Below are 23,690 nucleotides of genomic sequence, written 5' to 3' on the forward strand. Positions count from 1 at the left end.
CATCCGCCTGTTTTGAGGAGGACAGGCAAGTAGATAAGGGCTTGGGAAAAATCCTTTCCATGCCACTTACAACTCCTTGGAAGAAAAGAAGTACCGGTATACTAAATAAACCTGGAGGAATCCTGTGTTGTAGGAAAATCTAATTAGAAAACAGGCTGTTCTATTCCAACCCACTTTCTCATCGTTTAGTAGGGAAGCTTGACAAAACTGATGCTTTGGCAGCAGATCTTTCTGAAACGTTGAGAAAGGCCCCTAAGCTTAGTCCACCCTTTTATCACTTGCAGGAGCAATTAAAACAAGATTCTGCTCCACGATTCAGGGATACTTGGGAAGAAAAAAGCGAGGGGGGGGGGCGTGTGGAAAAGTTTAATCCCAGTTTCTCTGCGAAACAGGCCTGCCCGTTACTTTCTTGGGAAAAGGCCTGAACCTTATCTTGGAATTTAGTAGAAAGCTTGATGGACGCATAGGCAGGTTAGGAAGGTCACGTTCTGACACCCAACTTTTGCTTTCCCTTCCTTGGAGGCTTCCCTCCGGACAGGTCCGCGCAACGCGAAACCCCGGTACTACCAAACCACATTTCCGTACCGGAGTTAGGAGGCGGCCAAATCCAAAAAACGCCAACAAGAGACGCGCGCCCCTTTTTCCTGTGGGATCACAGAGTCTGGCTCTTTTCTCCCCTGAGGGAATAGTCCTAGATCGCACGCGGAAGGGGCAGCGAGCCCATGACGGGTGGCGGTTTCTCCGAGCCCTTCCTTTCCCAGGCGGAGTGGAGCGGGCGCGGGGGGGGGGGAGGAGAAACCAACAATCACCACCACTTTCTTCTTCCCAGCTCACTCTTTTTTTCTTACGGACCCTGCCCTCCACACACCGGGCCCTCTCCTGCTGGCTTGCCAGCCCCGGCGCTTTCGGGGCAGGGCAAGTCCCGAGCAGCGCGCGGGGATTTGGAGCTGCCCTGTGGCGGTCCCAGCGCCGGCCCGAAAGGCTGTTAAGGGAGAGGCTTGACCCAGCCCAGCTCGAGCAGGTCCCGGGCGCTCTTCCCCTCCCCCTCCTTCCTCCCCCACCCCCTGCCTCGGTGCCTGGAACAATAGAGTGCGAGAGGAGCTGGCTCTGGGCTGCGCGCCCTCCCCTTCTCCCTCTCCCCGCCTCTCCTCCCCTTTCCTCCCGCCCGCCCTGAGCCAGAGGCAGAGCAGCCGCCGCCGGAGGAGCCGGTTCCATGCCCCCTGGAGCCTCCTCTTGCCGCTGCTGCCGCCACCTCTTTCTCTTCCTCAGCGCGCAGTCCCGGCATGGACGTTAGGTTTTACCCTTCCGCCCCCACCGCCGTTGGTTCTTTGCCCGGGGCCGACCCCCCTTGCTTGGGCCCCCTGGACTATTACCACTGCAACAAGGTAACGAGGGGCGGAGGGAGGGAGAGGGACGGTGCAAACGCCTGGGCAGTGCGGGGAGGGGGGGAGGTTAGAGGATGCGAGCGACTGAGCATGGTACTGTCTGGACGAAGTCTCGCCCCGCTTCCCATCGTCACTGCACACACTACCCCCCCCCTTTCCCGCGACTCCCCTTTTGGGACTGCTGCCCCTTTGCCCCGCACCGGCGGAGGTGGCCGGTGGAGCGGGGAAGGTTGCACTTTGCCGCTTTTGCACTGCCCGGGACTTTTACCGCGTCCTCGCAGACCGGGCAGGGCAAGGAGTTGATTTAATGGCCCCTCCGAGCCCCGACCTTCCCCGAGCCCTTTGCCCCGCTTGAGACGGGCAAGCTTCTGGCTATTGGGGAAAAGGCGCAGCCTTTCGCAAAAGTCCAGGAGCCCCTTCCCGAATTCCTTCTGCCCAGGTCGCTTGGCTGGCTGAAGGGCCAAACTTGAAGGCGAAAAGAAAGGCAGTTCTACCCAACCCAGCCCAGCCCAGCCCAGCCCATCCTAACCTAACATTTAACGACGTTGAAAACTTCTTTTCCTCTGGGAGGCTAAGTGTTGAAGGTGGCAAGCGAGCGGCAAGCATCCTGCAGGAGGGAATTTCAAATCTGCTTTACTTAACAGCACCAAGACTGGCTGCTTAAAGGCTGAAAGTCTTTCCCATCTTGGAAGCAAAAGCGGGTGTACAGGGTGAATGCGTGAGGGTGGGGGGAGGAGGAGGAGGGGCAGTTGGTTGTTGGTTGCGAGGTCACTTCAGACCCCTGATCACATAGCTTAGTTTTGACAAACACTGTTATAAGTGGGAGGGAAAATAAACCAACAGCTAAAATTCTGATATAGGCTTTTTAGAAGAAATGTACTGGGGCGGGGGGAATGGATTGCCTGGTTTTAAGTGTTTTCCTTCCATGCCTGGCTATGGTGTTTGATGGAAAATGTATAAGCTAAGGGAGGAATACTTTAGGGTGAGTATTTTGTTTTTGTTTTTTTCCTGAATAAATTTCTGTCTTGCTCAAAGGAATCAGCATATTGGCAAGGCTGCAAACCTGGATTTCGTTTTTGTACAGTATGTTCTGGTTAGAACCTAAACCATTTATATGCTCATGATTAACATTTCCTTAACACAGGATTCAGAGTCTTGGCTCATGGTTGTCAGCCTCTTATGTTGTCTTTTTCCTAATCCCACAATTATTCCTGTTAAATATAACTGAGAGGACAGTTTTATGACTATTTCATAAATCTAGAATACAGCATAAAAACCTTACTAACCTAGATTTGCCTGTGTGCCACCACAAGCCTTTTACTCTTAGTGTGTGAGGAAGAGAAAGAAGGGGAAAACCCCCAACATTTGTCCAGGAATATCTGAGAGTGTATGGTGTTTTAGGCAATAACCCTTTAACAGACAGGAGAAAGAGGTGAACATAATCAGAATGTCAATACTTCATATGAGTAGCCATCATTTCAGGTTGAGAATTACAGCGCTGCAACATTTTTAATAAAATAATTCAATTGAAACTGTGGATTATTTAGTTAAGCATGAAAATGTTGCTGTTGTTGATAATCAGGTGCTTTCACAAAAGTAATGAAAGTTGTAGCATCTCAGTACAGGGGGGAGGTTGTTTTGTTTCTATGATATAATGGGTTCTTCAAAATAGCATAGGTTTTCAATGCTGATGTCTCCCATCCCCATGAAAACATCTAATTATTCTGAAATGTAAGCTTTACTAAACATGTATCAGTTTATATATTACAGTAAACAGTTATTTTTGAAATACATTTAAGTATCCTTTTCTTACTAAAATATTAACAATGTTTAACAAAGAATCATTTACTGACACAAAGAACATCTGAAAATTCATGCAATATCAATCTGCAGGAGAAAAAAATACCCAAATACCTTCTGAAATTCTTTGTGTTTTAGGAGCTCAAACATTGTAGTTTCAAGATAGAATATCAAGATATTTGTGCACCTGATGAGCTATAATATAAACCTTTAAAACTGTAATTGTAATTGTAAATCAAACAAAGGGACGGAATATGATGCACTTCAGAAGAAACTTGTAGGCCCCATAGAAAATAATTCTCTGGGATCTAAAATCATCTTCCACATGTCGGGAATACACTTGTTGCAATTAGTATAAATATATTTTCCTTTAATTCACCCTATTTTAAGATCATCATTTCCTGTAGTGCTAAAGAGACAGACTTCATCCTGGGAAATTCTTCATCAGTTTTCTGATAAAGCTAAGTTCAAGTTTGATTGATAACACTCTGGATGAAGTGATGCAAATGATCATATACAAAATACTGACCTCTGCCACGAGGTGCTGCTGTTGCCACTGTTACCAAGATCTTAGAAAAAGAGAGGGAAGAAAATACAGCCAATACTGTATATGTGTGTGTGTATGTGTGTGTGTGTGTGTGTGTGTGCACGCATGCGCACGCATATACACATACTGCATTGTACCATTATTCTACTTTATTCCACTTCTTTCAAATTTTATTTACATAATGAGAACGTGCAACAAAGTTCTATCATAGCAAACTCCAGTGCACAAAGAAAAATGGACTGCAGCTGAAGCAGTATCTAAATCACCTCTCTTTCTCAGCCTTGCCCTGTGTGTTACAAAGATGTTATCACTGTCTATAAAACACAGGAAGAGAGTTTCATTTTGAAGAGCTTTGTTCCCTTCAGGATAATCTAAGAGGTTCTGTTATTGTGGGTGGGCTAGAGCCAAAAGTAAATGAATTACCCAGTTACGTTCCGCTATTCTTTTCTCTTCTTCATCATCTGCAAGACTTCCACGGAAAAGACAGATAGGTTTTTCATGAGTTCTAAACTGATAACTTGCAGAAAGCTTTCCTTTTGCTTTCATCTTCTTTGGTTGCCCTGTTTTGATTGCCTTGCCCCCTTTTTTTCTTTTGCCCTTTTCTTGTTACCTGATTCCAATTGAAGGCCACAGGTTGCCTACCTGTATTCTTCAAGATAGATGTTTCACAGCTAGATCAGTGGATTGGCTCCATGCCAAAGCCAGAGAATACATAGGTACAGTTTGTTAGGAAAAGAGAAGTGTCCTTGAATAGTAAGAATTGAAGGAATGTTTCAGTTGTAGCGTAAGAAAAATAAAATAAATTTCAACAGGATCTGAATGAAAAGGGAAAAATGTGTTGTGTTTGTAGTTTTTAATTCTGCCTTTCCTTACATTGCAGTTTAGAATCAGGGCAGTTTTGTGTTGTTATAATTAAAAGAATGCTGGCTTGGAGAAGGTTGAAATAGATTAGACAGGCCTAACAATTTCTTTTTCTTCATATTCTCCAGGAGTTCAAACAAGAAAAAACTCAAAACATATTTTTATGTTGAAAGACTGAAAGTATTTTTTCCAAAAAATGTAAGGTTTCCTTCAAATCAGGCTTAGGTCTTAATGATTTCGTATAAGGTTTTTGTGTGTGTGTGTGATTTCATATAGTTCCAACCATGCTTACAATTTTAAGTCCAGACAAGATCAGTTACATAGTTTTTTTCCCTTCTAGATAGTGATTTTTGTTCTTTTGTGAGTAGGTAGGTAGAAATTCTGCAGGAGTGTGTGGAACCCAACATATATAAATAGCTGAAATGGAGGGTATAGCAGACATACATTTGTTTTCCTTAGACTAATTAATACTTCTGATACAGTAAATGAACCAGCTTGTTCAGGAAATAGTCTGTTTCAAGCATCCTAAAATTTTGACATAATTGTTTTGTGCCATGATAGAATGTGATATTCTTAGCATGAAATCTCTCATTTAATTTATGTATCACAACAATCCTCATTATCAATTCTACAAATTCAAAAGATAATTTTTGAGAAGCATTTTTTCTTCCTCTATGATGCTCAGTCTTAATACTGTAGAATTCAATGTTTCTGACCTATGTTATGGAACTTTTTTGATCATTAGTTATTACTAGTTAATAAATGTTCTTGTTAGCATTGTGAATGTGGACATGCAAATGAGCTCACATGTGAATAGTCTGCAAAAACGTTTATAAGCCTGCTTGTTTGTTATATTGATATCTGAAAGAAGAGCTAAACACCCACATAAGTTTTTCAATCTTCCTAGTGTTACTACGTAGAAGTAGTAGTTACCAGTTATAATTGTGGGCAAGTTACCATTTGCCAATACCATTGGTATTTTGCTGTCAAACTTTCTTTCCCTTTCTTTTAAACATTTAATACATTTTTATCCTCTTGTATTGAGGCTGATTAGTGACTCTATTTAATGATAGATTATTAATGTCATTTTCTTCTTAATAAAGTAATTGTATGCTACCCTGGAAATATATTTCTCCTTTAATTAATATAAATATTATCCTTACTTCCTCACTTCTTCACATTTAATATATTTTATAATGATCTGGGTTGCAAAAATGTGGATTAAATGACAGCAAAGAGTAACAGTTTCAAATATCTATTATCATCTTCTGATTTTCTTCTTTTCGGTTGGCCTTTTGTACACTTGTTTCCTAGATATGGATGAGCTTCATATAGAAAAAAATATATATGTAAAGTGCTCCTTATTTTTATAGAGTTTGCCTTCTATGGAATCATTTTGGTTTGCAAAATCCAAAATATGAGCCTGTTGTTTCAGATGGATATTTAAAAACAGAGCCCTCAGGGCCAAAGTTGAATATATTCCTTCTTTCAGTTTTTGATTTTTGAGTATGTTATACACTGAAAAAATATTGTTTCTTTCTCCTGAAAGTTGTAATATTATGAAGAGGGCATCAATTTATCCTCCATAGCACCTGAGGGCAGGACAAGAAGCAATTGGTAGAAGTTTGTCAGAGGGAGATTCAACTAGGAAAAAAGGAGGAATTTCCTGACAGTAAGAATGATTATCAGAGGAATAGCTTGCCTCCCAGAATTATGGATGCACCATGATTGAAGGTTTTCAGAAAAAAAATTGGACAACCATTTGTCCAGGATGGTATAAAGATTCCTCCCTTGGGCAGGGGGTTGGACTAGAAGACCTCTCAAGTCCCTTACAGCCCTGTGATTCTATGATATAAATTGGTAGATATAATATACATCTATGTGGTCATTAAAAATCAACAAGAGGATCAAACCAATCAATCAACTAATGATTAATGTTCACTCTTTATTCCCTTCATAGAGAAAAACTCAATAAACTTTACAGTACATAAAATTTATATGCCCAGAAAGTGAGGAGAAAATTATAACTTTCTTTTTTTTAAAAAAACCCATAAGTTTTTATGATGATAGTAAAAATTATGCATTATGTACTCTCAGTGAATCTCTTTATAGAGCAGAAGGCTAAATTTTCTGTCTTAGGCCTATCAGATCTGAGCTGCAAAAATCCAGGCAACCATAGATGACACCAAAGATATACAGAATAGTCTTTACTACTATTTGCTGGTCATTTGGATTTTGTAGACTGCACTTCTCTTGTCTTTCAACAGAAAGTACTACTGCAAAAAAACCCCACCACTACTATAATGTAAAAAATGATTGTATGGTAAGGATGTGTATGCTCAGGATGGTAAATGTCATATCCCATTTGCTGCTTAATTATTTTTTGAAAAAACTTGTGAAAGTAGATTAAAGTCTCAGTTTTTGACTGAATATAAAACTGGCTCTTCACTCCTTATTTTATATGTAGAATTAGGATATTTAATTTTTTATTTTCAAAGATCACATTATCTAACAAATATGATAATGTGGAAAAAAAGCTATATTGAATGGTGTGCAGCAAACGTGTTGTTAGTTTAGCTGACATGTTACACATAGTCATGAAAGGATAGTGCGCTATAGTATTAGTCAGAAAATGTGCGAAGCCAAAAACTTGGACTTGTTTTACATTACAGGCTACTTGTATGGGACCTGAGTGCCCCATGATAACATATTTTGATATAGCACTAGCACTTAGCAACAGCACTTAGACTTACCCTGTTTCCACTGAAACAAGACATCCCCTGATAATAAGCCCAATTAGGCTTTTAAGCACATGGCAATAAGGTCAAGCGCTTATTTCAGGGTTCAAAAAAATATAAGACAGGGTCTTATTTTCGGGGAAACAGGGTATATACCACTTTACAGTGCTCTACAGCCCTCTCTAAGTGGTTTACAGAGACCGCGTATTGCCCCCAACAATCTGGGTCCTCATTTTACCAACCTCAAAAGGATGGCAGGCTGAGTCAGGTGAGATTTGAACTGCCAAATTGCAGGCAGCCGGCAGGCAGCAGAAGTAGCGTGTAGTACTGCACTCTAACCACTGCACCACCATGGCTCCTATGTTGGGATATTGGGGATAGGGTGAAGGAAGGTTTTGGAATTACTTTGTGTTGGGAATTTTTATATTGCTTGTAAGAAATATTCTGGTTAATTCAATATATTGAAAATGATTATAATAAAAATATTTCTATTTTCAATTAATTTGTGTCAATGGAGTACTAATTAGAGGAGGAAAGATTTCCTTGTACTAGCTTGTAAGAGAATTGGCTGTGATTAGTTCTCTCTCCTAGTTGCATTCCAGCTCTTTTCATAAAATTTCCTCTAATTTTGAAATGAGGATCTACGTAGCTTTGCTACTGCATACTGAATTCCATATTTTTCAATCTGAATGCTTAGTCCTTTCAGTTAAATCATATGCATGAGTGATTTGGCACATTAAAACATAGTGAAAAATGTCATGGCATTGTGTGCATGACTGAATTAATAGTTTTGGTTATTTAAATTTTATACTGTTTTTCAGTTAATCAACAAGTCCTTGATTTAAGACCTTCTTGGTCTGTTAGTTTTCATCATTGCCAACAATATTCTTTGTAGAGGAATTGCACTGTTCCTTTTGCATATATGCAATAATATGCATCCAATAATGGTGATTGGGAAACTGACTGAATATTGGGAATTATTGATTTGGAAGACTGGGTAAAAGGAATGTTGATGTGATTATTTATATAATTACAAACAGCAAGATGAAAACATGATTTTAATGCACATAAGGAAGAAACAGAAAGCTGTAGCTAGAGCAAATTGTGTGTTCCTATTTTCAGAAATTCATGTTGAAAGAATGTTGGAAAACAAAATAATAAATGCCACAATCAATGAAGTAAAAAAGTGTGATATTTTTAATGTATTTATGTTATTAGCTTCCTAAACAGGGAAATCCTAAGGCCTTAAAATTTAAAATGTACTCCTTATATTGTATACATATTGGTATATAGAGATTGTAAACAAAGGGCCTTTAACCTTGCTTTTCCTAATATCAGTTCTAAAAGTAACATTTTCTCATGTCAAAGAGGATTTATTCCTGTTGTTCAAGTGGACGATAAATCTTAACCTAAATCTTATCTCTCTCTCTCTCTCTCTCTGCCTAAATAAACACTCAGCAGAAATTAGTTTTTCCCCCTCTATATAGTGAATGTAATAAATACTTTTTATAGATTTTTTTTTGTTTCCTTTGGAATTTTACCTCCACAACAAATTGCAATGCTTTGCTGCCTCCTCCTCCTCTGTTTTAACTTGATTTTTTTCCTCACTCATATCTCAGGGAAAATAATATAAATTGTAAAGTTTTTATTTGAGCCCCCCATTTGTGGTGTGATTTTGAATATTGTTAAGAAGGATAAAAACTTGTCATTAAAATTCTTTACATTCTAGAATGGCCTGAGTCACTTGATGCATCGTTTCTGTTTCTAGCAGCATAAGCTTTGATGATGTGTTCATTCCATCTGCATAATAGAAAGTGTTTGAAGCTCTTTTTTGCCAAAGGCTTTATTAAATCAGGGATTCAGAACTAAATAATGAGTACTCATTCATTCACAGAAAATGTTGTTCTAGCTTTATGTGTGGAAAAGGCTTTATTCTAGTTACTTTCAGAATTTTAAAAAAAGATGTTTTGAACACTATGGTAGCCATGGCTGCCATGGCACGTTCTCATTAATTCTGTTAAAAGGATGATGCATTTAAAGTTGCTCATACATTTAAATGAATCAGAAGAAAGGATGGGAAAATTTACATTTATATAAATAGCATAAACCATCCATGTGTGCTATTTAAACAAACTGAGTACAGTTATATTACATGTTCTGTTACTTTTAGTGCAGGGATAAAAACAATTTATTTAGTTTTGTGGGCCTATAATGCATTTGAAAGCTAAAATTAATCTGGATTTAATAAGAAACATAACCTACATATTATTGTCTTGATTTTAGTGGATGATAGAATTGGTAGACATGTTCCATTTGTGCAATCCAATGCAGATTTATTATTCTCAAATATAAAAAAATCTATATTGCCTTGGTAAATGGGACTAAAAATGAAAACATACTAATGAAATTAGTATATACACTGAGTTTCGCCATGTTCTGTTCCTGCACTATCTCTGCAATCATGAGGATTAAACCTATTTAAACGTAACTTCATTCTTCCAAGTGCTTTTAGGCTAGATATCTGCAACTCAAAAGTCCCAAACGTTCAGTTCTTGATGTTGAAAGCTACACTGCTATTGGTGGTATTAATCCTCATTTCAGCCTGTATTTCATAAATCAAAACACTTCTTTTCTTGCTAAGGAACAAAACCCTTTTTTCTTCATATATGCTCTTCATATATAAAAAGTGTGACATTGAGTTGGTTACAAAGCTCAGAGCATACACATGGTTTCTTTTTCTTTAGGGAATGTATGGAAGAATCTTTTGACCCATGCTGCCTTCTTTTTGCACTATTTATTTTTATTAACCACCATGTGTTTTTACAGACTCATCTGTGTAGAATCTAGATCTCATGCTTACTCAACCAATGCTTTTATTATGTGCTTGTATTAATCTGCATAAAATGTGTGCAGAGACCATTTTGAATCTATATTCAGGGTATTCTGGCAGTAGCATTTCATTGTGAAGTCACTGGGAGGGCTAATGTGCACTGAATACATTTTTGCCATTTACCTTTTGTATTCATCTTCTAACAAATAAAGCTCCAAATGTTCATTTTAGTAGAATTTGGATTATGTTGTAAAGCATAAATTAATTGTGTTTTTCTAAGCACTCTGCACTAAAGATTTTTCTGTTCATGTTTCTTTACAATGTTTTTTTCAGTGATGAATAGTTTGTTTCTGTTTGTTTGTTTTTTGCTGTATTTGTTTGTCTACGCAGTCAGTTCCCCAAAGAGTGTAGAAAGTGATATGTAGCTCTGGGTATCATATCTTGTCATTGGCTAACTGGAGACTTAATTGCCAGTTTGATTTTAGAATATAACTTTTAATGCAATGAAGTGAGGCCAGACTACTTCTTTTTTTTTGAAAAACGTATTCCAACTTGTAATGGGCATCTATTTGCCATCATCTCTGAACTCACTCAAATTTCCACATGGTAATAGGCCCCCTCACTATGTAAAACAATGGTGCTATAAATAATTACCTAGAAGAATATCGACTTTCAAGCAGTTAAGGTAAAATCGCCTTCCAGTTGAGCTTGATTCCTAGTGGTTTCATGGCCAGTTTCTGTATTTTTCTTGGCAACAATATGGAAATGGTTTGCCATTGCATTTTCTAGTGTCAAGCTTTATTCATGAATCACACATATGTAGTATATTAAATGTTTAAATATGGATAAGCCATTGGCTTACCTAGATATTATATGGTCAGGCTTCCTTTATCCTGATGCTTTGAGTTTGGATTAGAGGATCTCATACACATGAGGAAATACTTATGCACAGAATGCCTTTTATTATGTTCTTGATGTTTACAGAGCTAACCCCATTCCTATTTTAGAGTAATACACAAATAAGGCCTAATTTGTAATGAAATTGTGTATTCTTTGCAATCCACTACAAATAGATCAAGATCTTCAACATTTAGTGTTCTCCAACTATGCTGATTTTGCAAGAATTTTGAAAAAAATAACCACAGATTCTAAATCCAAAGGATCAAGCTGTTGGCTAAAATAAGATGGACAGAATGTGAAAAATCTGATTTTATTTATTTGATTTTTGTGCCCTCTCCCCTAAATCACAAAAGTGGTTTTGGGTGGCTTACCTGTTGCTAGAGTCATAAAAACTCAAGGGATTAAAAAAAAACCAAACACAGCAAACACCAAAATAGAATAAATGAGATCAACCACAGTAAGTTAGTCCTTCCATTTTTTGGGACAGATTTATCTCATACTCTAGCCCAGTGGCAGAAGTAAAAGCCAAAACTCTTCAGGCCCTTTTGGAAAATCAGTATATTCAGGGCCATCCGAGTCATTGAAAAAATGTTATTCTGTAGAGCAGTTAATGTGTCAGAGAAGGCAATCATTGCGTTTTTTTCTTCGTTAATTATATTTATTTTATTTAATAGTGTTTCCATGCAAATTTTTCATAACAAATCTTGATAATCCGCATGGGTTTAACAGTCTTTTCATAGTGTTCAAACATTAGAGTTAATGATTTACAAACTGCTCCAAATATTGTATGTTAATATCATTACAACTACTGTTTCTGCTATTGAAAGCAACTTGGTAATGCAGCACTTTCCACATCTAAAACACTAGCCACTGTGTTGATATATGTTGTCCTTTCTGGATAATTTCACAGAAAAAGGCTACCCATTTATTGATTAGAACATCTATGTTTTAGGTAGCCTTCTATTGATAACAGAGAAGTAAAAGGAACTGGGAAGACATACATTATCCTTTGAATATTTGGCTGTTGCGCTGCTTTCCTTTTGAATTGTGGTATTGGAGTCCCTTGGACTCAGTGGTGAAATCCAATTTTTTTACTACTGCTTCTATGGGTGTGGCTTGGTGGCCGTGGCTTGGTGGGTGTGGCAGGAGAAGGATGCTGCAAAATCTCCATGCCTACCCCACTCCAGGGGAAGGATTCTGCAAAATCTCCATTCCCTCCCCACTCCTGGGGGAAGGAATATTGCAAAATCTCCATTCCCACCCCACTCTGGGACCAGCCAGAGGTGGTATTTGCCAATTCTCCAAACTACTCAAAATTTCCACTACCAGTTCTCCAGAACCTGTCAGAACCTGCTGGATTTCACCCCTGCTTGGACTGCAAGGAGATCAAATCAGTTAATCCCAAAGGATATCACCTCTGACTGTTCTTTGGAAGGAGAGATACTGAGGCTGAAGCTCAAATACTTTGGCCACCAAATGAGAAGTGTGGACATTAGAAAAGATCCAGATGTTGGGAAGGATTGAAGGTAAAACAAGAATGGCAGAAGATGAGACTGTTAAATAATGTCATCAATGCAGTAGGCATGGGTTTGGGAAAACTCTTGGACACATAGGAGGACAGGGTGGCCTGGCAATGTTGTGGTTAATGGGATTGTGAGGAATTGGACACAATTTAGCAATTGAACAATAGCAATGACTACCCAAGATGATCTGCCATTTACACTTATAGTACAATTTGTCTGAAATACAAATACTGTACTATTATTGGGAGCCCTTAAGGAATAGATAGATTTGCAGCATCGGCCACCATCAAGAAATGTCTGTTAGCAACTGCTAGTTTCTTAGATAGCTAGTGAGAAGAAAAATTAATTGCATGATGTTTTTCTTCATTCTCTCTGTCTTGGTTAGAAGAAGCAGGCAATTGTGCAAATGTATTACTAAGTCATGTTCTTTCCATCATCTTACGAGTTAGGTGGACTTTAAAATGAAACCTTCAAGTGGAAGAAATGAGCAATAGAAAAGATTGTAAGAAAAGAGCAAAAGAATTGACTTGACTAACTTAGCTAAATTGTGGCTGAAATGGGAAATGAACTAGATCAGTGATGGCGAACCTTTTAGACACCCGAGTGCCCAAACTGCGGGCGCATGCATGCATGAACGCGCGCACATGTTCAGATGCGTGCATGCACAAGTGGACATAGCAGAGACTCGAAGACCAGCTGGATAGCATAGCAGAGACTCGAAGACCAGCTGGATAGCAAGAGGCAGGGCATCCCAACACCAGCAGCACAGCAAGAGGTGAGATCTTTTTTTGTGTGTGAGCTTCTGGTTCTTCATTTGTAGGGAAACAAGCTCACGAAAGAAACACCATGGAGATCTGACCTAGGGCGATGATGCATGTGCCAACAGAGAGGGCTCTGCCTGCCACCTCTGGCACCTGTGCCATAAGTTCACCATCATGGAACTAGATGATCTTTAATATCCCTTCAAAAATTCTCATTCTATAGTTTTCCCTGATTTTCAACAGTTTGTTGTAGTTATCGTTCAAAGTTACAGTGGCACTGAAAAAACTGTCTGATGACCGTTTTTCACACTTATGACAATTGCAGGATCCCCATGGTCATGTGATCAAAAATCAGAAGCTTGGCAACTGATTAATATTTATGATGGTTGCAGTGTTCTGGGGTGATGTGATCACCTTTTGAGACCTTCTGACAAGCAAAGTCAGTAGTGAAGCTAGATTCATTTAACAACCATGTTACTAATTTAATAACTTCAGTGATTGACCTAACAACTGTGGCAAGAAAAGACAAAACATGAAAATGTATTTCAAAGAGAAAACCAGTTATAGTCTGTGCTTCTGTATCAATTATCAGTAAAAATATTAATTAATTAAGGGCCGTAATAGCTCAGGCTGTAAGGAGCCTGTTATTAGAACACAGTAGCCTGCAATTACTGCAGGTTCAAGCCCGGCCCAAGGTTGACTCAGCCTTCCATCCTTTATAAGGTAGGTAAAATGAGGATCCAGATTGTTGGGGGGGCAATAAGTTGACTTTGTAAATACCGTATATACTCGAGTATAAGCCGATCCGAATATAAGCCGAGGCACCTATTTTTACCACAAAAACTGGGAAAAACTATTGACTCGAGTATAAGCCGAGGGTGGGAAATGAGGCAGCTACTGGTCAATGTAAAAAATAAAGATAGAGCCAAGTAAAATAACATGAATATTTATTTGAACGAAAAACAATAAAAGTGCAAAAGGGGGAAGGAGGATTCCCAGCTTTAGAAAATTTAGAACTACGCCGCCTTTGGTATGACCTGAGCATAGCTCATAAAATTATCTGCTACAATGTACTTCCTATCAATGACTACTTCAGCTTCAACCACAACAATACACGAGAACACAATAGATTCAAACTTAAAAGTGAACCTCTCCAATCTAGATTGCAGAAAATGTGACTTCAGTAACAGAGTTGTTAATGCCTGAATGTGCTACCTGACTCTGTGGTCTCTTCCCAAAATCCCCAAAGCCTTAACCAAAGACTATCTAGTATTGACCTCACCCCATTCCTAAGAGGTCTGTAAGGCGTGCATAAGAGCACCAGCGTGCCTACCGTCCCTGTCCTAATGTTCCCTTTAGTTGTATTCCTTTTATGTATTCAATTCATGCTTATATTTATATAATTATTTAATATGTATTTGACAAAATAAAATGAATGAATGAATGAATGAATAGAATAGAATAGAATAGAATTTTTATTGGCTAAGTGTGATTGGACACACAAGGAATGAATGAATGAATGAATGAGTGAGTGAGTTACTTCAACAACATTGTCTCACAGAAATTGACAATACAACTGCAAGCATGAAAATGAGTCCTCCTTTAGCTTCCAAGGGACCAGGGTGCCTCTGAAGGTCAGTGCTCTAAGCACTAAGAACCCAGCACAAATCTAAGCCTGTATGCACACCAATAGTGAAAATACCCTGCACAGTGTCTCTTGGCAGAGAAGGTTAATTTTCATAGACGTTGGGGTGGCTTTTTTTTTTTTTTTTTTGGCAGGGCAATAAGGGTCTCTAATATCATTAAACCCAAGTGGGGGGAAAAAAACAGCAGCTAAAATGTTAAGGCCAGGTGTGGGACCTTCTCCAATACAGTTGGCCTGGCTGTTTGCCAAAACTTAAAACACCCTCCCACCCCCCCCCCCTGCTAAAGCTTCTTTCTTAAAACAATTGTGGTCTTTGCCTTTCATTGTGCCAATCGCCTTTAGAAGTCTGTGTGTGTGTGTGTGTGTGTGTGTGTGAGAGAGAGAGAGAGAGAGAGAGAGAGAGAGGGAGGAGGGAGTGCAAAAGGGGAAGGAGGATTCCCAGCTCTAAACAAAGGGGAAATCCCGGAATGCCAGCGAAAGGCGGTGCTCACGTTCCTCCTCCCTTGCTCAAAAGCCCCAACATGATATTGGAATTGGATGCCATTATATACCTGCTGAGGGATAATTTGAATAACTTGAAAGATATAAAAGCTCTAAACATATTTGTTTAAAAATCTAAAATCTATACTTAAAATAAAATGAATATAAAGTAATAAAGTTCTTTAAAGTTGTAATTCACTTTGCTGCTGAAAAGAAAAGAAGCTTAACACCTTAAATGGTATTTATTAACTGAAATATCATCAAATCAAATATATAATGAGGTATATTATAATGACCTTTGTTTTCAGAAAGAAGCATGATGGAAGTTTTTCAATAAAGGGGAAATATAGAAAAACTTAGTGTCATGCTCATATATCATCTTTACAGATGTTGTTAACACTATACTATGGCAGCATATGATGGTACACTGTTTCAATCAATTTCAGGATGAAAACTCATCAATGAGGAGGAGGAGTATAATTTATTAACCTTGTATGATATCAGTTTCTCAAGGACTCTAGAAGGACCCGAGGAAGAAATCTCTGCCCCTCCCACTTTCCCTTTCCAACCCAGCCTTCCAAGGGGACCTTTGAGGAGAAATCTCTGCCCCTCCCACTTTCCCTTTCCAAGGCAGCCTTCCAAGAGGACCTCTCGAAAAGAGCAAAGCTTTCTCCTGGCCGTTTACCACCACCACACCCTCCACGCCCGGCCATGGCACGAGCTCAGATTGCCGGCTGGGGATGATGGGCGCTGCAGTGCGATCTCGGGAGAGACTAGGAGGAAGAAAGAATGACTGTTTCCCACACCCTAGGATTGGGGAAAACATTGACCCCCTTAGTTGCGGGAGAAGGGTTGCGCTTCAAAGCGGTCGCCTCCATCCATCAATCCATCCTTCCTTCCTTACTTCCATCCATCCATCCATCCTTTTTTTCCCAGCGGTGCGTGTGTGTGACATGCAAGCAAGGCGTCTCACAGGCGTGTGTGTGTGTTTGTGGTGGGGTCTCGTCCCAGCCACCCACCCACTCGCTCCCTTTCCCTCTTCGGGCGTGGGCTGTTCCGTTCGCCCTGGCCTCCGTCCTCCGATCTCCTGCGCTGGGAGGCGGCGGCGAGCCAGCGGCAACCGGGCACCGCGGACTTTGGCAAGGAGGAAGGTGGGAGGAAGCGGAGCTGCCGGCTGTGGGGGTTGAGGCGTGCAAGAGGAGTGGCGTGGAAAGGCCTTTTGTGTGTGTGCGTGTGTGCGCGCCTGTGTGCCCTAGGGAGGCGGAGCTGCCGGCTGTGTGGGGGGTTGAGGCGTGCAAGAGGAGTGGCGTGGAAAGGCCTTTTGTGTGTGTGTGCGTGTGTGCGCGCCTGTGTGCCCTAGGGAGGAAGCGGAGCTGCCGGCTGTGTGGGGGTTGAGGCGTGCAAGAGGAGCGCCTCCTCCTCTTCCTCCACGCTCGCTCCTCTTGCACGCCTCAACCCCACCATCCCCACCCTCTCCAGCGTGAAGGTCACCTCCTCCCTCTTCCAGGCGGCGGCGGCGGCGGCGGCTCAGCGGGCGCCACAGCCGGCAGCTCCGCTTCCCTCCCACGGTCCCAGTCAGCGAGCGGTGAAAGCGACATGCCGGCGCGCTCCGCTTTCACCGTTCGGCTGGATTGGGACCGCTTGGTAGTCGCGGCGGCGGGGAGCCGCCAGCCTTCTCGGCTGAGGGAGGAGGTTTCCCGAGCGGTGGCTGGATCTTCCAGACTCGCAGAGTTCCAAGCCCCATCATCCACAGGCGGCCCTTGCCAGGGGCTCCACATCTGGCACACGGGGAAGGGATGTGGGGGGACCTTCAACGCATTCGGAAAAGCCGCCTGGCGGCTCCAGCTCTGCTCGGGGCGCCTGAAGCCTTCCTACAAGCCCCTTCTACCCACCCTTTTCTCCCGCCCGCCCAGCCGTGTAGAGCCAGGGGTTTGGTTGGTCGACCGGTAGCCTTCCCCACGCAGCCCGGCTCGCTTGAAGCCCTCAGGCCAACCGATGCAGGAAGGTGAAGCGAAACTCCAGCCAAGGTTGCAATTCAAAGCCGCTCCGCTCTTGGGCTCATCATCCCAGCGCGTTAAGCTTCCAGCCGGCAAAACGCCAGGCGTTAGCCCGGCCGTCCCACGTCACGAGACCGGGCGAGCACGGGACGGAGGAGCCCCGCGGGTTGCTTTGAACTGGGTATCCTTGCGGCTCTTAGGAACTCGCTCGCAAGAGAGACAGGACGGGCCAGCTGGGGGCCCGGCAGCTCCTCCAACCCGCAGCCCTTTCAAGGGGAAACCCTCCCTCCCTCAGCCGAGAAGGCTGGCGGCTCCCGCCCGCCGGACCAAGCCAAGCGGTCCCAATCCAGCGAGCGGTGGCGGGCGGCGCTCGGCATGTCGCTTTCACCGTCCGGCTGGACTGGGACCGGTGGGAGGGAAGCGGAGCTGCCGGCTGTGGCGCTCCGCTGAGCCGCCGCCGCCGCCGCCGCCGCCGCCGCCTGGAAGAGGAGGAGGTGACCTTCACGCGGAGAGGTGGGGATGGTGGGGTTGAGGCGTGCAAGAGGCGGCGTGGAGGAAGAGGAGGTGCGCTCCTCTTGCACGCCTCAACCCCCACACAGCCGGCAGCTCCGCTTCCTCCCTAGGGCACACAGGCGCGCACACACGCACACACACAAAAGGCCTTTCCACGCTCACTCCTCTTGCACGCCTCAACCCCCACAGCCGGCAGCTCCGCTTCCTCCCACCTTCCTCCTTGCCAAAGTCCGCGGTGCCCGGTTGCCGCTGGCTCGCTCGCTCGCTCCCAGCGCAGGAGATCGGAGGACGGAGGCCAGGGCGAACGGGAACACTGCACCACCAGGGCTTCCCCGCGCCAATGCACAGCCCGCCAAGTTTGTGCCGTCCGCCCACCAGACACGGGAATAGGGGCCGGCGTGGGGGCGAGAAATCCCGCCAGACCTCGGGGGGCCCGCTCCCCGTCCCTCCCATGGGGGTCCGGTCGGTACCCCTCCTGTGCGGGGTTCGAGCGTGAACTCGAGTATAAGCCGAGGGGACGTTTTTCAGCACAAAAAACGTGCTGAAAAACTCGGCTTATACTCGAGTATATACGGTATACAAATAGAATGAGACTATTGCCTTATACACTGTAAGCCGCCCTGAGTCTTCGGAGAAGGGCGGGATATAAATGTAAATAAATAAATAAAATATATATAAAGATGCCCTCAAGAGTTTGACTCTCGGTTGTTTGCCAATGTATATTCCAGGAGGCTTTTAAACTATCTAGTTCATTTTCTACCCTGGTAGTCTCCCATCTAATTACTTTGCTTTCTCTTCACTGACAAGATTGGCCAGGTGCTACCATTTGCTAAGTTTTGAAATGTTATATATGAATGGAAATCTAAGATACAGTGGATATATAAAGTCTACACGCCACTGTTACAATGCCAAGTTTTTGAGATGTAAAAAATTTAAACCAAGATAAATCACTTCAGAATTTAATATAGAATATAATATGTACAATTCAATTGAAAAACACATTGAAATCTTTTAGGAACAAATAACAATATGAGTTCTATGACATTCATAGCTGTAAAAAGCTGGAAAAGATTGGATGAGCTCCGTAGATACAATTAAACCTGTAACAAATACTAAATTAGTCCAGTTCTCATAATTATTGTGCTGAAGAGATTACTTGAAAATTGGCTCATACAGGCTAGTCTTGTAAAAGCTATTTCCCAGTAGCTTCATCAAAGAAAATCAGGTGGCTTCTTGACTTCTAATTATAACATGGTCATAAGAACTGGGGATCATAAATGAGCTGTAGGTGAAACAAAGTTTTTTTATGCTCCTAAAAATACTTTTGCCTTTTACAAGTAGTTTTTTAAACTTGTAAAATGGATCATGTCTTTCCCACTGAAAACTGCATTGCATAGTTCTTCATCCACTTGTTTGCTCCCACTTTAATCCCTTTGAGCATGCTCAGTTCTCAGCGAACTGTATTAAGTGCTGTTTCCTCTCCACACTGTATTTTTTCCTTAATAACCATATTTGGGACTGGATCTTCCATCATTAAATGATGAAGTTGTTAAGTGAGTCATGCCCAATTTTACAACCTTTTCTGATATATATATATATATATATATATAGATAGATAGATAGATAGATAGATAGATAGATAGATACACACACATATAATACATAATAACATATAAAATATAATATGTTATAATATAATATATTAATAAGTAGAAGAATGAAAAAGTAAACTGAGCAATGCCTAATAATATGGCATTTTTGTTTAAAGAATTAAATCATATCAGTTCATACATGCATGTTATCAAAATAAATCAGTTTTGTTACTAGACAGTGAAACAGTCATGTTGCCATTTAATTGTAACCTAATCTTGCTTTGGCAGTGCATAACTGATACTTGCTTTTCAATTTGACATATTTTTTTAAACAAAGGGCAAGATTGACTGGGTGTCAGTGAAACTGAAGCTGCAGGTTTATACTAGATGATACAAGTTTTTATGCTGGGGGACGACGACCTTCAGTTTATTTTAAGACAGCAGCATCTAATATTGCATTTTCTATTAATTTAATTGACATCCTGTGTTCTTACTTGAAGGTGGCAAATTAATTGTGGAAGACCATCTGTTTGAAAATTGGGTATGTATACCATTGCTGGCAATACATCATGTAGTAGTTTTGCAGTATCCAATTTAAATCAGATGGAAATGTTGGCCTTCTGAGGATTATGATCAATCAATATTTCATTTTAGTAATGGGCTCAGAGCAGAAAAAGAAGCTGCTTGAAGCCTACAACTTTTGAAAAAAAATATCTTTGTCCTTTTAATGGTAGGATTTGACTTCCTTTCCTTACTCTGAAAAGACAACAAGAAGGTTCATGATCAATATTAAAATTCTTTTCTAAATATTTTTCTTTATTTCCTTTAAATATAAAATTTGGGTTTCTGTTCAATATTTTTTTTCAGTAGAAAGAACTGTTGATTTGAAAGAGAGAATGGGAGATGGGGTGTTGGATACCACTGCATTGTATTTCTCATCATCTCTCTTCATTCATCTTGCTGGCTAAGTCTAATGAAAGATAGGACCTTTGTCCTCAGTTTTCAGTTCTCTAAGGCCTTTGCCATATTGGCTATGAATTCTGGGAAGTGTAGTCTTTGATACCTGGAGGGAAATTATTTTGGGAACCCTAATATGGGTCTAGTGGGAAATGTGCTGGTCTTCATTCTGAGATAAATTACATAGCTTATGAGATAAAATGTTTGCTCTGGGATAAAATGTTTGCTCGAAACATTTCATTTGAACACAAATTAGAGGAATAACATTTGACCAAAGAGAAACAAAAGCCATATATGGTATACATCACTTTGTCTTAGTTATGACTAAGCTTGCATTTTCAGTTTCTTTCAGGAACTGCTATTAACTAATCAATGAAATTTAAACTTTGGAAAGGTAGAGCTGGTTCAGCTTCTACTCAGGATGAAAAAAATGCTTGAAGGATTCAAATCTATATTTGGGATTTGGGCTCATTGTTCTCAAAACAATTTTGGAGAAATAATACGTTTTCTTTTCAGAGTTCCTTGGAGGAATAATTTAAAGAAAATGTAATGGGCATTAAAGAAACATTTTTTGTGAATGTCACATTTGTGAATAAAGAACTTAAGGTCTTTAGTGCCATTTCGCATGATAGTCAGCTCTGTGTTAGATTCACTTTTGTTTCCTAAAAGCTGAGTGAAAAAAACGTGACAATTGCTCAAAGTTACATATTCTTACAGTACAGAAAACAGTTTTGCATGGAAATTTTGTAACTTTTAGTATGACCTTGTTTTGAATAAAGTAAGAAACTATGTTGAAGTAATTAATCAGTGACCCAGGCTGCCCAAGGCCATGGATACAAGGGGAGGGAGCTGAATTTCACTGCGTGTTCCTTTATCCCAGATTTTTTTATATTGATGCAAACCTAACTAGATCTTCCTTCAACCAAAGATGTCCTTTGCGCTTATTATCTCAATTTCCCAGTTTTCTTGAAAGGAAGTTGTACATAGGAGACAAATGAGTATGGGCTTCTTTTGTCTTACTTCTGAAGCTTTAGAAAAGACTAAAACATTAAAATTATGTACACTATAATTAGGTACATCCTATGTACCTTATCCTTATATCTCCTAGTCACAACAGTAATCTTAATTTCCATCAGTATGTTTATTTTATAAGATAAATTTTAGCATAAAATCTTATAAGATAAAGTTTCATTTTCACAAAGTTCCATAATTTAAAACTGATATGCTGGTGCAAGCTTTTAATACAGGGAGTCCTCAATGAACATACGACTACAGTTGAGCCACAAGTGAGAAATTTGTGAAGTGAATTTTCTGTTATTTTATGACTTTCCTTGCCACATTTCCTAAGTGAATCACTGCAGTAATTAGTAACATGGTTGTTAAGTGAATCTGGCTTCCCCATTGATTTCGCTTGTCAGAAGATTGCAAAAGGGGATCACATGACCCCAGGACAGTGCCACAGTCATAAATGTGAGTCAGTTGTTAGCCATTCTATATTGTTAGGGGTTGTATATCTGACAGTTTGTTTGGTGGTTGATTTTGCTGGAATTGGGAGTAAATTTCTTTTCTGCAATTTGGAATGAGTCTCTTATCTGAAAATAGTGTGAAATTACAAGTGCTGAAATCTGGAATGAAACTTGATTGCATCAACTTCTGGGGAACTTAGAACACTGGATTTAAAAAGGCAGCATTCAAAATTGCATTTAAACACTGGGTTTCAAACCAATTTGAATTAATTCTTTTGGTTTAGTTTATTTAGGTAGCAAAGAGTAAATATCCTGCCAAAGATAACTCAGGATCTGGAAGAAGAGGGAAATGGAATCTTAGTGATTAATTCAAAGCAAAGTATGAAGATTCTTAAACAGTGTACACATAGTTCTTGACGTACGACTGCTCTTTTAACGACGGCTCAAAATTACAGTGACCTTGGAAAGAGTGCTTCATGGTCTGTAAACCACTTCCGATCATCATAAAATGTTGTGCTTCCCTTCCTCTATGGTTATATGATTACGATCTGGGTGCTTGGCAACCTATTTTCACTTATGACTGGTTGCCAAGCACCCTGGTATCATGTGATTGCCATTTGCAATCTTTTCTACCGGCTTCTTCCAGGAAGTAAATGGGGATCCAGCATGGAACGTTGCAAGCTGTTCTGCCTGCTGAAAGGGCTCCTTGTTGTTTCTGGGAACTGGGTGAAAGAGCTGCCTGCTGAAGGGAATTGAACTTCTTGGCACGGTGGAGAAACAGATCTGAGCCCTCTTTTTTGCACCCTGCTGGAGGTCTTCGTTCAGGTGTGCAGAGAGAAAAAGAACAGCTTCAGCAAGCAGCTTGTTTAACCAGTCCCTAGAGCAGAGGTCTTGAAACTTGGCAGCTTTAAGACTTGTGGATTTCAACTCCCAGAATTCTCCAGCCAACTATGCATAGCTGGCTGGAGAATTCTGGGAGTTGAAGTCCACAAGTCTTAAAGCTGCCAAGTTTTAAGACTTCTTCCCTAGAGACAAGAGGGAGCTGAAATCTCATAGGAGAGGCAGTACAGTAAGATAAGTACAGTAAGATAAGAAGTGCAGAATGCCTCAAACAGGTGGGAGGTCTGGTGCAGGCTGTGGGTGAGTGTCTCCCTCAACAAGGGCTGAAAATCCTGCTTAGTTTTCAGCAAGGAGGAATTTTAGCTTCCCAGGGTCTCCCCATCCCCCCTAATGCACTGGCATGCCTTAGCCAGGACTCATCAGCTTAACAAGTGATCAATTAAGAACCATAACTGGGAGTTCCAGGATTGACAGTCATTGAATTTTGGGTCAATATAAAAGGGGTGAAAAACGATATTGCCATAGGTCTATACTATAGGCCACCCAACCAAACAGAGGAAGTAGATGAACTTTTTGCTAGTCAGCTAACTAAGGTATGTAGGAAGCACATCACAGTAGTAATGGGGGATTTTAACTACCCTGACATCAACTGGGAAACAAACTCTGCACCAAGTGGAAGATCCAACAGGTTCCTAACAAACCTAGCAGACAACTTTGTTTCCCAAAAAATAGAGAAGGCGACAAGGGGATCAGCTATATTGGACTTAATTCTCACTAACAGAGATGAAATGATAGAAGGTGTTGAAGCTACAGGAACCTTGGGGGCAAGTGACCACGCAATATTGGAATTCGACA

General features: G+C 41.0%; 1 protein-coding gene across 4 annotated transcripts in view; it reads left to right on the forward strand.

Annotated features, from left to right (window-relative positions):
- The first annotated feature begins 865 nt into the window (after positions 1–865).
- The window catches only part of TOX2 (TOX high mobility group box family member 2), a 264,272-nt gene continuing 241,447 nt past the window's right edge, over positions 866–23,690 (forward strand). For all 4 annotated transcript variants that reach the window (XM_058175389.1, XM_058175390.1, XM_058175388.1 and 1 more), the window contains exon 1: positions 866–1,385. Coding sequence is in view for 2 of the 4 variants with exons in the window: in XM_058175388.1 (XP_058031371.1) it covers positions 1,284–1,385 (102 nt within the window). In the remaining 2 variants the exon portion in view is untranslated. The remainder of the gene's footprint in view (positions 1,386–23,690) is intronic.

This window comes from Ahaetulla prasina, chromosome 3, assembly GCF_028640845.1.
Source record: "Ahaetulla prasina isolate Xishuangbanna chromosome 3, ASM2864084v1, whole genome shotgun sequence".
In the NCBI taxonomy this organism is placed as follows: domain Eukaryota; kingdom Metazoa; phylum Chordata; class Lepidosauria; order Squamata; family Colubridae; genus Ahaetulla; species Ahaetulla prasina.